At 35.8% G+C, this 17,214-nt stretch overlaps 1 protein-coding gene across 1 annotated transcript in view; it reads left to right on the forward strand.

Moving 5' to 3' along the window:
* The window catches only part of CNBD1 (cyclic nucleotide binding domain containing 1), a 388,156-nt gene that overhangs the window by 24,602 nt on the left and 346,340 nt on the right, over positions 1 to 17,214 (forward strand). Inside the window, 2 exon segments of the mRNA XM_030839273.1 lie at positions 9,194 to 9,203; positions 10,350 to 10,453. Of these exon segments, the coding sequence (XP_030695133.1) occupies positions 9,194 to 9,203; positions 10,350 to 10,453 (114 nt within the window).

Here is a 17,214-nt window from a genome sequence, read left to right on the forward strand (position 1 = left end):
GCAGTACTGCCCCTAGAGGACATTTGGAAATGTGTACCCACACATTATAGATTCCACAATGACTAGGAGGTAGCACTGACATTAAGTGGGTAGGGGTTGGGCATTGTAAACAGCAATGTGCAGTAAAATCCTGCATATTGCTCCATCCAAAATGCAAATAGCCCTCTGTGGCATTGTGATTTACAATAAGAAGTATATGTTTGGTCTTTGTCCCCATTCCTGGCATAGTGCTCCTAAAACTTTTGGAATTTCCTAACTGATGAGAGTGATAAAGATATCTTTTGTTATGTTAATGAGGTGAATTTTGGACCCCATCTAAGGATCCAAATTGCCAGGAAAACCAACAATGTGATTAGAGGGTTGGAACTTTCAGTCCCACCTCCTGACCTCTGGGTGAATAATTTAATCAATCATGATTATGTAATGAAGCCTCTATCAAAACCCAGAAGGACTGGGTTCAAGGAACTTCTGAGTTGGTGAACACATGGAGGTGCTGGGATAGTGATGCTGGAAAAGGTATGGAAGCTCTGCACCCATTCCCACATAATTTACCCTGTGAATCTCTTTTTTCAGGATGTCCATCTGTATCCTTTATCATATCCTTTTGTAATAAACTGGTAAACATAACTAAATAAACAGTTTTCCTGAATTCCCTAAGCCACTGTAACAAATTAATCAAACCTGAGTAGAGGATTGTAGGAACCTACATTTGCTTTGATAGTTTTCTAATGGTATTTCTTTGATACATTTAGGTTAATATATTTTACTATCATTTCATTGCTCAAGACTATCCAATGACTATTCACCACATAAAAGATAAAGTCAAATCCACTTAGATAGCAAACAGACACCTCAAACTTTACAAATCTACAACATAAATTTTGATTTTTTTCTTTTCACCTATTAACCTTCTGTATCCACATTTTAATAAATGGTAACTGTGCAAATTCAAGGTCAAGCCCCAAATCTTGGAGTCATCAGAGCCTGCTATCTTTCTCTTTTATACCTCGTATCTAACCTGAAAGATATCCTGATAGCTCTACCTTCAAAATATATCCAGAATCTAACCATTTCTTACCACCTCCGCTAATACCATCCTGATCCAGAGCACCAGTGCTCTTGCCTGGATTACTGCAGTAGCCTATTGATTGGTTTTCTTGCTCCATCCCTTGTCCTTTTACAGTCTGTAGTTGGCACAGTAGCCAGATGAATCTTGTTAAAATATACACCAGAACATTATTTGCTCATAATATTCTAATGGTTTCCCTATCACTCAAGGTAAGAGTTAAAAACTTCACTGTGGCCTGTAAGGTCATACATGATCACATCCTACTGCATCTCTGACCACTTCTTCTAGACAAGACTGTCTTGCTATTTTGCTCTAGCCATAGTTGTCTCCATGCTCTGCTCCTATCACACCAAGTATGGTCCAGCCTCAAGGGCTTCACACTTGTAGTTTCTATCTGGAATGCTCTTTCTTCAGATGTCTACTCTCCTTTATCCCTTACATCTGTCAGGTCTCTGCATTCTGTGACCAGCCTATATGAAACAGATACTCTTAGTACTTATTATCCCCTGATTTTTGCTTTCATTTCTTAATAGTATGTCTGACATATAGCTACAAATTTATTTTTATTGTTCCTCTCTCTACATTGAAAACTTCATGAGGACAAAACATTTTTTATTTGCTGATGTATTCCCAGTGATTATAATGGTATCTGACACATTATTGGTGCACATTAAATATTTTTTGAATAAATCTCCTTTATCTGTCATTTGAAGTCCTCTAGAATCTGAGACAATCAATATATTCTTATTACTATTTGCTGACGTGAATTTTACTCCTGAGTAAATATCCCCTAAACCCCCACCCTTCTTTACCAATTCCTTTATTCTTATAAACTTATTAATCTCCCCTATACTAAGTTTAATTTTATTTATTTTTCAAGGTTCAGATTGTCTCGCAGCAAACTTCATAGCTTTTTATTCCCTATACATCTGTTCCAAAAGACTTTAAGCTGAGAGTCTGAAAGAATTCACCTTCTAGCTCTTGCTCTGCCACTAAATGTGATTGAGGTTATTGGAATATCAGTTAAACTCTCAGGGCTCAGTTTTCTCATTTGCAAAAGGAAAGATATAAATTTGATTTGACATAAAAAACTTTTAGGCTTATTACTGTATAAAGCTGAAGCTATATTTTCATCCACACTTTTATCTTAGTGGATGGCAAAATTATCTACCCAGCTGTGCAAGCCAGAAACTGTTAAATTGTAGAATCTTCCCTCCATATTAGACACACATTGGATAAGTCAGTTATAATCACATTACTTACAAGAACTTTTATAATGGGATAATTTTTACATCTCCAGCCTTGTCTCCCAGTGACTCTTCCTTTCCTCCCAGCCATGACATGACTGGTGGTTTCTTGACTATACCTGCACCATGTTATTGAGGGCTTTGTACTTTGGCTCATACTGATTTTTCTGTCTGAAATACCATCCTCCTATTCATCCCCACCTACCAATAAATAGGTAAACTAATCTTCATGTTCAACCTGAAATCTCCTTCTCCAAGAAGAGTTGTCTTCTCCATTTCCACTTGACTCTGTATTGTTTTCTATCAGAGCACTCCTGATAATTTCTTATGCATTTGTTTAAAGACTCTTCCCCTCTATTTTAACATAGGCAGCTCCTTGAAGGCTGTTTTCATTAGATTAGGGTAACTGCCAGTATGATGTAACAATAAAACTAAAAAATGCTGTGGTTTAAGTAAAAAGTTTTTCATCCTTAGTTTGAAAGTGGTGCTCTGGTTGTATGTAGAAGTTCTACTGCATGAAATCATTCAGGGACGTGTGTTGGCCTCATCTTGGTGTTTTGATATCAGCTTGTCATTTTCTTTTCAATACAGGTGAAGAGGCTACTGCCACATCTAGTTTCCACTTCATGGAAAGGAAAAATATGAAGTCAAGGAAAGCAATTTCCTATTTGACAAAGGAGGCAGAATTTCTAGAATTACTTCTTACATTCTACTGGCAAGAACTTTCTCTTAGGCTAATTTCAGTTTAAAGGAGGCTGGGAAATGCAGTCTTTAGCTGGGCAACCATGTGTTTGGGAAGAAGGGGAGAGTGAATTTGTGTGGGGTCAACTAGTAGTCTGTCAACCCAAACAGAAACCCCATCTTATTAGTCTTTCTATTACTAGAGACTAGAATACCCTAGGGGCTCCATAAATGTTTTTAATTAATAAAATAATGAATATTTTATAATTCTTTTTTCTGTTTTGCACCTTCTTATTTCTCTATGAAGCATTTGGGAATATCTAAAGACATATTTTCAAGTTTATTACTTTTTTATACACCTGTCTCTAATCTCTCATTCACTGAGTTTTTTTATTATTAATTTTTATGGAAGTATAGTTGCTTTAAAATATGTTAGTTTCTGCTGTACAGCAAGTGAATCAGCTATATGTATACATATATCCCCTCTTTTTTTGATTTTCCTTCCCATTTAGATCACCACAGAACATTGAGTAGAGTTTCCTGTGCTATGCAGTAGTTTCTTGTTAGTTATCTATTTTATACGTAATAGTGATTATATATCAAGCCCAATCTCCCAGTTCATTTCACCCCCTTCCCCGCCTTGGTATCCATACATTTGTTCTCTAGGTCTGTGTCTCTATTTCTGCTTTGCAAATAGGTTCATCTGTACCATTTTTCTAGATTCCACATAAGAGCGATATACAATATTTGTTTTTCTCTTTCTGACTTACTTCACTCTGTGTGACAGTCTCCAGCTCCATTCATATCTCTGCAAATGACACAGTTTTGTTCCTTCTTATGGCTAAGTAATATTCCATTGTACATATATACCACATCTTCTTTATCCATTCCTCTGTTGATGGTCATTTAGGTTGCCTCCATGTCCTGGCTATTGTAAGTAGTGCTGCAATGAACTCTGGGATGCATGTATCTTTTTGAATGATGGTTTTCTCAGGGTATATGCCCAGTAGTGGCATTGCTGGGTCATATGGTAGTTCTATTTTTAGTTTTTTAAGGAACCTACATACTGTTCTCCATAATGGCTGTATTAATTTACATTCCCACCAACAGTGTAGGAGGGTTCCTTTTTCTCCACACCCTCTCCAGCATTTACTGTTTGTAGATTTTTTGATGATGGTCATTCTGACCGGTATGTGGTGATACCTCATTGTAGTTTTGATTTGCATTTCTCTAATAATTAGTTATGTTGAGCATCTTTTCATGTGTTTGTTTGGCCATCTGGATGTCTTTTTGGAGAAATGTCTATTTAGGTCTTCCACCCATTTTTTGATTGGGTTGTTTGGTTTTTGATATTGAGCTGCATGAGCTGTTTGCATATTTTGGAGATTAATCCTTTGTCAGTTGCTTCATTTGCAAATATTTTCTGCCATTCTGATGGTGGTATTTTCATCTTGTTTATGTTTTCCTTTGCTGTGCAAAAGGTTTTAAGTTTCATTAGGTCCCATTTGTTTATTTTTGTTTTTATTTTCATTACTCTAGGAAATGGGTCAAAAAAGATCTTGCTGTGATTTATGTCAAAGAGTGTTCTTCCTAAGTTTTCCTCAAAGAGTTTTATAGTGTTTGGCCTTACATTTAGGTTTTTAAGGCATTTTGAGTTTATTTTTGTGTATGGTGTTAGGTTTATTCCTAAGTATTTTATTCTTTTGTTGCAATGGTAAATGGGACTGTTTCCTTAATTTCTCTTTCAGATTTTTCATCATTAGGGTAGAGGAATGCAAGAGATTTCTGTGTGTTAATTTTGTATCCTGCTACTTTACTAAATTCATTGATTAGCTCTAGTAGTTTTCTGGTAGCATTTTTAGGATTCTCTATGTATAGTATCATGTCATCTGCAAACAGTGACAGTTTTACTTCTTCTTTTCAAATTTGGATTCCTTTTATTACTTTTTCTTCTCTGATTGCCATGGTAGCACTTCCAAAATGATGTTGAATAATAGTGATGAGAGTTGACATCCTTGTCTTTTTCCTGATCTTAGAGGAAATGGTTTCACTTTTCACCACGGAGACAATGTTGGCTGTGGGTTTGTCATATATGGCATCTATTATGTTGCAGTAGTTTCCCTCTATGCTCATTTTCTGGAGAGTTTTTATCATAAATGGGTGTTGAAATTTGTCAAAAGCTTTTTCTGCTTCTATTGAGATGATTATATGTTTTTATTCTTCAATTTGTTAATATGGTATATCACATTGATTTGCATATATTGAAGAATCCTTGCATCCCTGGGCTCAATTTCACTTGATCATGGTGTATGACCCTTTTAATGTGTTGTTGGATTCTGTTTGCTTGTATTTTGTTGAGGATTTTTGCACCTATGTTCATCAGTGATATTGGACTGTAATTTTCTTTTTTTGTGATATGTTTGTCTGGTTTTGATATCAGAGTGATGGTGACCTCGTAGAATGAGTTTGGGAGTGTTTCTCCCTCTGCTATATTTTGGAAGAGTTTGAGAAAGATAGGTGTTAGCACTTCTCTAAATGTTTGATAGAGTTTGCCTATGAAGCTATCTGGTCCTGGGCTTTTGTTTGTTGGAAGATTTTAAATCACAGTTTCAATTTCATTACTTGTGATTGGTCTATTCATATTTTTTAATTCTTCCTGATTCCTTCTTGGAAGCTTATACCTTTCTAAGAATTTGTCCATTTCTTCCAGGTTGTCCATTTTATTGGCATAGAGTTGCTTGTAGTAGTCTCTTAAGATCCTTTGTCTTTCTGTGCTGTCAGTTGTAACTTCTTTTTCTTTTCTAATTTCATTGCTGTGAGTCCTCTCCCTTTTTGTTCTTGAGTCTGGCTAAAGCTTTATCAATTTTGTTTATCTTCTCAAAGAACCAGCTTTTAGTTTCATTGATCTTTGGTATTGTTTTCTTAGTTTCTATTTCATTTATTTCTGATCTGATCTTTATGATTTCTTTCCTTCTGCTAACTTTGGGTTTTGTTTGTTCTTCTTTCTCTAGTTGTTTTTGGTGTAAGTTTAGTTTGTTTATTTGAGATTTTTCTTGTTTCTTGAGGTAAGATAACTTTGCTATAAACTTCCCTCTTAGAAGTGCTTTTGCCATTTCCCATACGTTTTGGGTCATTGTGTTTTCATTGTCATTTTTTTCTAAGTATTTTTAAATTTTTGATCTCCATCTCGCTTTCTCATCTTCTGGGACCCCTAGAAAGCAAATATTGATATGCTTAATGTTATCACAGAGATCTCTTAAATTGTTTTCATTAAAAAATTCTTTTTGCTTTTCTTATTGTGTGATTTCCATTATTCTATCTCCAGATCATTTATGTGTTCTTCTGTATAACTTGGTCTGCTATTCAGCCCTTCCAGTGTATTTTTAAATTTCAGCTATTGAATTCTTTATTTCAGATTGGGTCTTTCTTATATTTTCTAGTTTCTTGTTAACATTTTCACTGGGTACATGTATTTTTTTCCCCCTAATTCAGCCACCATTTTTATTACCAATGCTTTGAATTCTTTGCTGGTGAATTGTTTACTTCTTTTTCATTATTTATTTTTTCAAGAGTTTTCTCTTGCTCTTTCAGTTGAGACCATTTCCTCTGCATTTTCATTTTGCTTAACTTTCTCTGTCTCTATATATTTAGGTGAAATGGTTACCTATTGTTGTCTTGAAGGTTTGTTGTTATGTGGAAGCACCCCTATACAGACTGCATGTACCCAGTGCCTTTGGTAGGCGAGCTGTATTTACATGGATGATATTCACAGTTTTCCTTAGCGTGTGCTAGCAGTTATCACTTTGGTAGGGGGTGGGGCTGGAGATGGAGGCACTAGAGCTGCAGTGGGTTGTGAGGTGGGACATCCTGTCTGCTCAATTGCCATCATCACCCAGTTGGGGTGGCATCTGATCCCAAGTTGCTGGAGCAGAAGCCTTGGGGGTCACGCTCCAGCTGTCTCTGTTCCATTTAAGTGTGTGTTTTCTCCTCTCTCAGCATTGGGCCCCTTGCCCCAGAGGAGGTAGTGTTGAAGCAGGAGATGCTTGTGTTGGCCTCAGACAGAAGTTCGAGCTGTCTCTGATGTGCTGCCTGTGCAGGCACCCGCAATTGTTTCCCTTGCTACACTTAGATGCAGCCTCGGGTGCAAGTCCCCTTTGTCCCTCACAGCCAATCACTTCCCCCAGCCTCCACCCCCATCCTGTTGTGGACCCATACCACAGGCCAAGCAGGGCCCATGTAGGCTCTTAGTATATCCTGGGAGGTGAGCTGTGAGCCACTGTCAGAGATCTGGGCTGCATCTAATGCACTGCTTTAGTAAGCACCAACAATGGTCACTGCCACCCCACCTAGGCTCTTCTCCAGTAGCAGGTTACCTCTGTCTCCTATGGTCAGATCTTTCCCTACTTGTGCCCTCTCCAGATCCAGTGCCACACTGTGACATGGAGTGAGCAGGGCCGAGTGTTTGCTCGACTAGGGCTGGTGTGCATGCCAACGTGCTCTTCCTCATGAGTGGAGTCCAGGCTTCCCACAGCCCTCCCTTTAGTCCCAGCAGTCCTCCAACCAGCAAGAGGGCTCATATCTCCCATGTAGGACCTCTGGACTGAGGTGCCCAGTCTGTGACTCTCACTCCCCAGGGTGGTGTCTCCCGTGTTATCTCCCTTTTTCTCTGAGTCCTCTCCCAGGGGCACAGTCCTGACCTGATCACTTTTTTTCCCTTCCTACCTGATTATGTGTGTATCTTATAGCCTTGGTTGTACAGGATTCCTTCTGCCAGTTTCTAGTTTTCAGTGAGGATTGTTCTTCATATAGTTGTATTTTTGATGTGTTTGAATGGGGAGGTAAGCTCCACATCTTCTTACTCCACAATCTTGATTGATTTCCTCAAGCTATAGGTTTTGCATGCACTTCTTCATCTGCTTGAAGAAGTTGGAGATTTTTCCTTGTAGGTAAATTTCCTTGCATATATACTTCAGTGAAGTGGCAAATTTTGTTCATAGACAGTGTTTACTCATAGCATGGGAAACTATGAAAGTATTTTCTGGACCATATTCAAATTGTCAAATAGTTATTTGGATCCATGGTCTACTCTCCAACCCTCCTATAATTCTGAATCTTTCTTTGTCCTTAGCTTTCTTATTACATTTATTTCATGTTTCTTTGAATCTACTTCTCTTATCCACATTTAGGGGCATTCATTTACAAATTTCACATGGTTTTAAACCAAATGTATTCCTACTAAACACATAGGATTATATGTTTCTGTTTTGACAAGAGACTCAGAAATAGGAGTAGACTGCCAAATTACATTTTGTGATATAGAACATCCATCAGAGCATTAAAGGGCAGTTAGGGCCTCATTCTGAAAATTAGCTCTAGCATTTGACTTTTCCATTTCAACCTTCCACCTCTTTCACTTCTTGGGCACATTAATTTGGAGACATAAATTATAAACACCAGGTACATGTATACTAGCCACCACAACTTGAAAATTCTCAAGGGTTAGATAAAGCAGACATCTCAGTCATACACATAGAAAAGGACAAGAGTGAAGGTTTTAGCATTTTGGTGTAGGCTTCTTAGCCACTCTAAAGATGATTTATCTAGATTACAGATTGGATTAAGGTTCCAAGTCTTGTAGAATGGGCTCCATGTAGAAAATTTTTTTAAATCACACTTTTGTACTTCTTTAAGCCTCAGTTTTGTTACCTACAAAATGGAGAGAATAGTAGTATCAGCTAATATAGTTGTGTAAGGATTAAATGATCTGATACATGTAAACTGCCTAGAATAATGCCTGGCACATAGTGAGAACTAACATGTTTTATTATTTACAGGGGTGGTATATCCAAAAAGTTAAGAGGATGGGTTTAGAAGTCAATTCAGTTTTCATATGTACTCTTTGTTCTCCATTTCCTAGTAACATGAATTAAGCAAATTATTGTTTGTAGTTTATTTATGTGTAAAATGGGAATTAAAGAATATCAGCCTCTTCAGGTTATATAACTATACAATGAGACAAAAATAATGTAAAGACCTTAGCACAACGTTTGTCATATAAGAAGTACTAGATTTATAACAGGTAGACCTGTAAAACAGATGATTGTAAAATCTGAGTTCCAAATAGAAAACAATGAAAGAAGAAAGATCTTGAGAAATCTTCCACTTATTTCAGTGGTTGGAATTTAAAAAAAAATAGTAGATCCTTGGTCTACTCTATAGTGTGAGATAGTAGGAATGAACATTTCTAATGTCATATTAAATCACATTTCATATTGCATTATTTGAATCAATTAAGTTAAATTAAATTAAATAGGTTTCTTAAAGTATATAGTATTTGTTTTGTGTAAAGAATTAACATGGTGTTTTATGAACTCTGGCCAAGAGAAAAAAGCTGTTATAAATATTTTAAGGTGTTATTATTTACATTGACAATGAAATTAAAAAAGCCTTCTCGAGGATTTTTATATTCATTGCCATGAGGCAAATACTGACTAAGATTTAAGCATGATTATTTTTGATAATTATTCATATAAGCTGTCAAGATGAATGTTCAACATTTTAAGAAGCTGACCAGCTTTTCATGGTGGTTGTCAATTGAAAATTGAACAGGGTAGATTTTCCAGAAACAAATGTCATTACTTAACACTGAATGTCAATTTGCTATATTCCAGTGGATCTTGTTATTTACATTTTAAAATATTTTAAGTGTATTGAAGCCTAACTGCAAATAAAGATCACTTGGAGGCTGATAGTTAAAATAGAGAAGCCCACCCAGACTCAACATTTGGAGCTCTTGCTTCATCAGGAAAAGGATCAGAAATCTGTACTTAAAAAAAATCCCAGATAATTCCATTGATCTGGATTTGGGAAATGCTGAACTTTTGGTCTAAGACATTTTTGTTCTGGTCCTAAAATAGTGCAAGAGACTCATAAGTCATTGTAAAGAGTCAGATAAATATACTTTTCAATAATGTATATGTAAGCTCTATGTGAATCATTTTGGGGGAATTTTAATTATGTGGTATATTTTATACAAGAGCTTTAATAAATGACAGAAAAAAAACTTTAAGAAGACTCAACTTAAAAATTAAATTTTTGACATTGTCCTGAATTTGATATTCTTAAAATATTTCTCACTGAAACACACTATAGACAATTTTTATAGTGGATATTTTTAAAGCATAAAATGTTTATGTTTCATATTTTTGTCATTTTCTTTTTAGACTAAATAGTATAGAATTAAGTTGTATATATTGAGTTAAAAATCTTTGCCTCAGAAGCTATTTCCTTATGATGCTTATAATGCAATTTCTCTCTCTGTCTCTCTCTCTTGTCTCTGTCTTTCAAGCCAGACCAATATCCTATCAGCACACAATATATTTATGAAGCAATATCCTAAAATATTCTTGCAGAATAAAACCAGACTGCCTAAACTTTTCAAAGAGGAAGGAAAAAGGTAATGATGTTTTCTTTTAAAAGCAAGGTTGTATGTGTGTGCATGTGTGTGTGCGTTCACACACGTGCATGCATGAAGAGCAAGTGGAACTCAAACACTGAAAGTGTTTGGTCAGTTCCCAGTATTGCATGTTAAGGATCAGCCAAGGAACTACAAAGCTACAGTAATCAAGACAGTATGGTACTGGCACAAAAACAGAAATATAGATCAATGGAATGGGATAGAAAGCCAAGAGATAAACCCACACACATATGGTCACCTTATCTTTGATAATGGTGGCAAGAATATACAGTGGAGAAAAGACAGCCTCTTCAATAAGTGATGCTGGGAAAACTGGACAGCTACATGTGAAAGAATGAAGTTAGAACACTCCCTAACACCATACACAAAAATAAACTCAAAATGGATTAAAAACCTAAATGTAAGGCCAAACGCTATAAAACTCTTAGAGGAAAACATAGGCAGAACACTCTATGACATAAATCATAGCAAGATCCTTTTTGACACATCTCCTAGAGAAATGGAAATAAAAACAAAAATAAACAAATGGGACCTAATGAAACTTAAAAGGTTTTGCACAGCAAAGGAAGCCATAAACAAGACAAAAAGACAACCCTCAGAATGGGATAAAATATTGCAAATGAAGCAACTGACAAAGGATTAATCTCAAAGATTTACAAGCAGCTCATGCAGCTCAATATCAAAAAAACAAACAATCCAAAATGGGCAGAAGACCTAAACAGACATTTCTCCAAAGAAATTATACAGACTGCCAACAAATACATGAAAGAATGCTCAACATCATTAATCGTTAGAGAAATGCAATCAAAACTACAATTAGATATCATCTCACACCAGTCAGAATGGCCATCATAAAAAAATCCACAAACAGTAAATGCTGGAGAGGGTGTGGGGAAAAGGGAGTCCTCTTGCACTGTTGGTGGGAATGTAAATTGATACAGCCACTATGGGGAACAATATGGAGGTTCCTTAAAAAACTAAAAATAGAACTACTGTATGACTCAGCAATCCCACTACTGGGTATATACCCTGAGAAAACCATAATTCAAAAAGAGTCATGTACCAAATTGTTCATTGCAGCTCTATTTACAATAACCAGGACATAGAAGCAACCTAAGTGTCCATCAGCAGATGAATGGATAAAGAATATGTGACATATATATACAATGGAATATTACTCAGCCATAAAAAGAAACAAAATTGAGTTATTTGTAGTGAGGTGGAGGGACCTAGAGTCTGTTATACAGAGTGAAGTAAGTCAGAAAGAGAAAAACAAATACCGTATGCTAACACATATATATGGAATCTAAAAAAAAAAAAATGGTCATGAATAACCTAGGGGCAAGACAGGAATAAAGACATAGACCTACTAGAGAATAGACTTGAGGATATGGGGAGGGGGAAGGGTAAGCTGTGACAAAATGAGAGAGAGGCATGGACATATATACACTACCAAATGTAAAATAGATAGCTAGTGGGAAGCAGCTGCATAGCACAGGGAGATCAGCTCGGTGCTTTGTGAACACCTAGAGGGGTGGGATAGGGAGGGTGGGAGGGAGGGAGACTCAAGAGGGAAGAGATATGGGGACATATGTATATGTATAACTGATTCACTTTGTTATAAAGCAGAAACGAACACACCATTGTAAAGCAATTTTCCTCCAATAAAGATGTTAAAAAAAAAAAAAAGGAGAAGCCAAGGAAATAGAGATTGGTAGGGAAGGTTCAATTCGTACAATCATTTTGGAGGCATTTTAATTATGTGGTATGGTAACTGGTACTAATAAATATATGTAGCTCCCTGAGTTTTTTCACTAACGTTAATAAACAACTAGCCCTATATAATAAACATAATAAGATAAAATACTATTAGGAGTGAAAAAGATAACATAATAAATGATGCAGAGAAAACCAAGAAAATTATAAATTACGATAGAATACTTTATATAACTTAGAAATAATCTAGATATTGTTAGTTCATTTTCTAAAAAATATGTACTACTGTATTTATTCAAGAAGATAGAAATAAAGAATAACTATGTATAAATAGAAGTTGTAAAAAGTACTCTTCAAAAATATTTTTGAAGCTAAAAGAACAAAAGCAAAAATTAAAAACCCATAGTCCAAGTGATATCACTATAAGTTTTATATCAAGAAAAGGTATTTTCTCTGCAACTTAATGTCCTTGGAGTATAGAAAATGAAAAATAGGTTGTATATTTGCCATGCCTGTAAAACTCTGATGTAAAAATTTAACAAGAATAACATAAACAAGAAATAACAATTTTAGTTATGAGTATATAGGCATACATACAAAATAACATATTAGCAAATGAAATAATGCAGTAGTCTATTAGCAGATTTGTACATTATGGTTAAGTTGGCTTCATCTCATGAGTACAAACTTGGTTCATTAGAAAAGCTATTATTAAAATTTTATAATATTAGTAGCTCAAGGAGGAACTATATGATGATATCTACAGATGATGAAAAGGCTTTTCATGTAATTCAGTATCCATGTCTCATAGTAAAAGCAAAATCATGCAGGTAAAAACGTAATGTGTGCAGTCATGTGACTATTAAGAAATACAAAACATTTATATTTTTTCAGCCAGAAAAAAACCTCTGCTCTAAAATAACAATAAAAATATCTTAAACTGAATGAAAATAAAATTACATAAAATATATCAAGAAATTGTAGATCTCCTCTAATCTTGGCTTACACTGGTCCCTCATGTAATGTGATAAACCCATACATGCCCAGGTGGTGGAACTAGAGCTGCAGTAATTCAGAGAAGCGTTTGGCAGAATAAAATCGATGAGGAAACATGAATCTTGGTAGACACTAAATGTCTGCTCTATTAAAATTATTCTTCAACAACTTTTACCTCTTATCATTGTCATATTCAACACTCTATAATTCATTTAACTCAAATGTCATATGACAGATACAATAGTGAGACTGAAGTACGGCACCTGCTTGGCTGTGGGCAGCTGGCGAGAATGCCTGATACCAGCACATTTGCTAAATATTGAAGTAAGACAGTCGTGTGCAAGGAGAATAGAAGAAATGCTTCATACACCATTAATACCTTGAGAAAACCATAATTCAAAAAGAGTCATGTACCAAAATGTTCATTGCAGCTCTATTTACAATAGCCAGGACATGGAAGCAACCTAAGTGTCCATCCATCAACAGATGAATGGATAAAGAAGATGTGACACATATATAAAATGAAATATTACTCAGCCATAAAAGGAAATGAAATTGAGTTATTTGTAGTGAGGTGGATGGAATCTAAGAAAAAAAAAAAAGGTCATGAAGAACCTAGGGGTAAGACAGGAATAAAGACATAGACCTACTAGAGAATAGACTTGAGGATATGGGGAGGGGGAAGGGTAAGCTGTGACAAAATGAGAGAGAGGCATGGACATATATACACTACCAAATGTAAAATAGATAGCTAGTGGGAAGCAGCTGCATAGCACAGGGAGATCAGCTCCGTGGTTTGTGACCACCTAGAGGGGTGGGATAGGGAGGGTGGGAGGGAGGGAGACTCAAGAGGGAAGAGATATGGGAACATATGTATATGTATAACTGATTCACTTTGTTATAAAGCAGAAACTAACACACCATTGTAAAGCAATTATACTCCAATAAAGTTGTTAAAAAAAAAAACACTAGGAGCAATGCTACACTAATGAAAATAAATGGAAGACCTGGCTGAGACATAGGGAAACATTTCTACATGAGCAAAAATTGTGAGTAAATGACAAGAATGAGACCAAGGACTGCTTGGAACTGTGATCATTACCTAAAATTTATTTTTTTGGTGGATCATCTAGACAGAAAGTGAACTTTTGGTATATTCACAGATACAGGAAATCAAATAGATACATTGTTTTAAAAAGAACACTGAATTTTGAACCAGAAGACTTGGATTTGAGTTTTTATTTCATCCAATATCAGCAACATGACTTTGGAATTGTCTCTGAACATTGAATGCATTCAGTTTTTACTCAGAAAAAGAGGATAACATTATCCTACTTGAGAGTTATGAACTTAAAGAGCTTTTTAATTGTACTGTTTCACTGGTATCATGGACTATAGATGACAATGTTATTTTATATAGATTTATGCCATCTCTCAAGAAGTTCTGCCTTTTTATTTAAACAGGCTAAGCAACAATCACCACCATTAAAAATTAATAAAAAATCATTGCATTGCTTGCTTCAAAAGTGTTTTTAAACAACAAGAAAATAAGTAGACTTTTAATCAATACATTTTTACATCAGTTTATTTCCAGAGGAAAAGAAGTTTAAGGAAATGACAGTAACTGAAGAAACAAATAATATGAATCCACAGAATTGTGGAAACCTATGTAAAAGATACATTTATTAAAGGTGTGGGTTTTTAGGGGGATAGAAATTCAAATATTTTCAAGGAAGCCTGCATTCTTATTAATACCTTACTTGAATTTTATAAAAATTCCTATTTAATGTTACAGATACTTTAGGGAGACATAGGTAAGGAAGATAATATTTTGTATTCTCTTTTGATATATTGTCCTAATAATATGACCATTTCCCTTCCTGAACTCTATGCACCATCATGGTTTCAGAGAGAAGGGAAGGGTAAATAATACTTTGAGAAGCAGGAAGATATAAAATGTAGGCACTTGGGGGAAAGTAGTGATATAGAAACAGAGGAAGTTAGATAAGCTCGAGAACTGTTGATCTTCATCTACTCCCATCCTTGATATGAAACTCTCCATGGGGATATGAGGGTTGAAGAAACATCCAGATAGCTACTGAAGAAACTGCATCCTCTGGGGCAGTGATAAACAACTTGTACTGCACATTAGAGTCACCCAGAGAGTTTTTACAAAATACTGGTGCATGGTCTCATTCCAACCCAGACTTTTTAAATTGGAATCGCTGACTTGGAGCCAAAGCCTAAGTATTTATTTAAACAAATAATCCTAGATGATGCTTGAAAATTATTGTTACAGTAAGACCTAAATTGGGCTTCATTCAACATGAAATGAGAATAATAGCACGGCATTGGTGGAGAAGATGCTGAGAGATAACCTGGAGCTAATGCCATTGGTTCCACTCGTCCTGTGTCTAGCATGTATGAGGTCCAGAAATTCCTGTGAACGCTGGTGAGGAGACAGTGAAATGCTAATAGGACTGAAGGGTTGTAGGATCCTGGAGAGGGGAAGAGCTGGCTGCTGAGGTAGAAATCTGGATGCCCAAGGAAAAGGTAGTCAGCAAGAGCAAATGATGTTGCCAAAAAATACAGTCTTTCCTCAACAGATACCAATCTAGGTTCCTGCATAGATCTGCAGCCACTCTGCAACAGCAACATGATGATGATCAGCTGACAGCTCACAGGGAAGAGGAGCTTCTCTCTCCAACAGTGGTCATATTAGCAACCTCAACCTCTCCCAACATACACCGATACCCAGTTCAGAAAGGAAATGGACTGGGAAGAAAATGGGCATGACTGAGCCTTTATTCACTTGACAGAAAACAAAGTTATTTTAATCAAACTGTTTCAAATCAATGGGACAGACACCATATGACGGCACTGGGGGAAGAGAATCTGCGAGCTTATGGGAAAGTCTTGGGTTCTTTATAAAAAATAAGCAAGTTGTCTTCTTTGTACATGGTAGGGTTTAAATAAAATTAAATCCCACTAATCTACTTAAGTATTAAAATACCAAAACTGTATCCATAAAAAGAGGAGCCAGAGGAAAATGTTCTTTAACAACGAGAAGCTGCGGGGGTTACTGTCTCTATAAACTATGTTATTCTAAATGATTACATCTCAGGATGGCAGGGTTATGGCACAACTAACATGGAATCTGTCATAACTTTAATAGAAAAGCACTTGGAAATCTAATTAGGACATTGTAAAAATGAAATTTCATGGAGTAATGCTAGCAAAAATAACCTCATGTAAATAGATGTCTACATCATGTATCAATCGGGATGCAAATAGAAACAACGAGATACACAATTATTAGAAGGGCCAAAATCCAGAACACTGACAATGCCAAATACTGGCAAGAATGTGGAGCAACAAGAGCTCTCATTTATTGCTGGTAAAAATGCAAAGTAGTACAGCCAGTTTGGTGGTTTCTTACAAAACTCAACATACTCTTACCACATAATTCAGCAATCACATTCCTTGGCATTTACCCAAAGAAGCTGAAACTCATGTACACACAAAAACTGGCACACAAATATTTATAGCAACTTTATTCATAGTTGCCAAAACCTGGAAGCAATCAAGATGTCCTTCAGTAGGTGAATGGCTAAACCAACTGTGCTACCTCAGACAATGAAATATTATTTAGTGTTAAAAAAAAAAGAGCCATCAAGCATGAAAGGACATAGCGGAAACTTAAATGCATATTACTAAATGAAAGAAGCCAACCTGAAAAGACATACTGTATAATTCCAACTGTATGACATTCTGGAAAGTGCAAAACTGTGGAGACAGTAAAAAGATTAGTGGTTTGGACTTTAGATTCTAAAGATACTAGGATATCCCAGCTGCTTGAATTGAAGCTTAGAATTTCACTCCTAGATCTAAATGCAGTAGTAACAAGTGGCTTTGTTCTGGGTTAAAATGATGTGGAACTTTGTAATATGTATATTTTTCCAGACATTTTAAAACAATCACTTGGTATAGTACATATACTACCTAGGTGGATTATAAATTCTCTCTAA

This window comes from Globicephala melas, chromosome 17 (genome assembly GCF_963455315.2).
Source record: "Globicephala melas chromosome 17, mGloMel1.2, whole genome shotgun sequence".
Taxonomy (NCBI): domain Eukaryota; kingdom Metazoa; phylum Chordata; class Mammalia; order Artiodactyla; family Delphinidae; genus Globicephala; species Globicephala melas.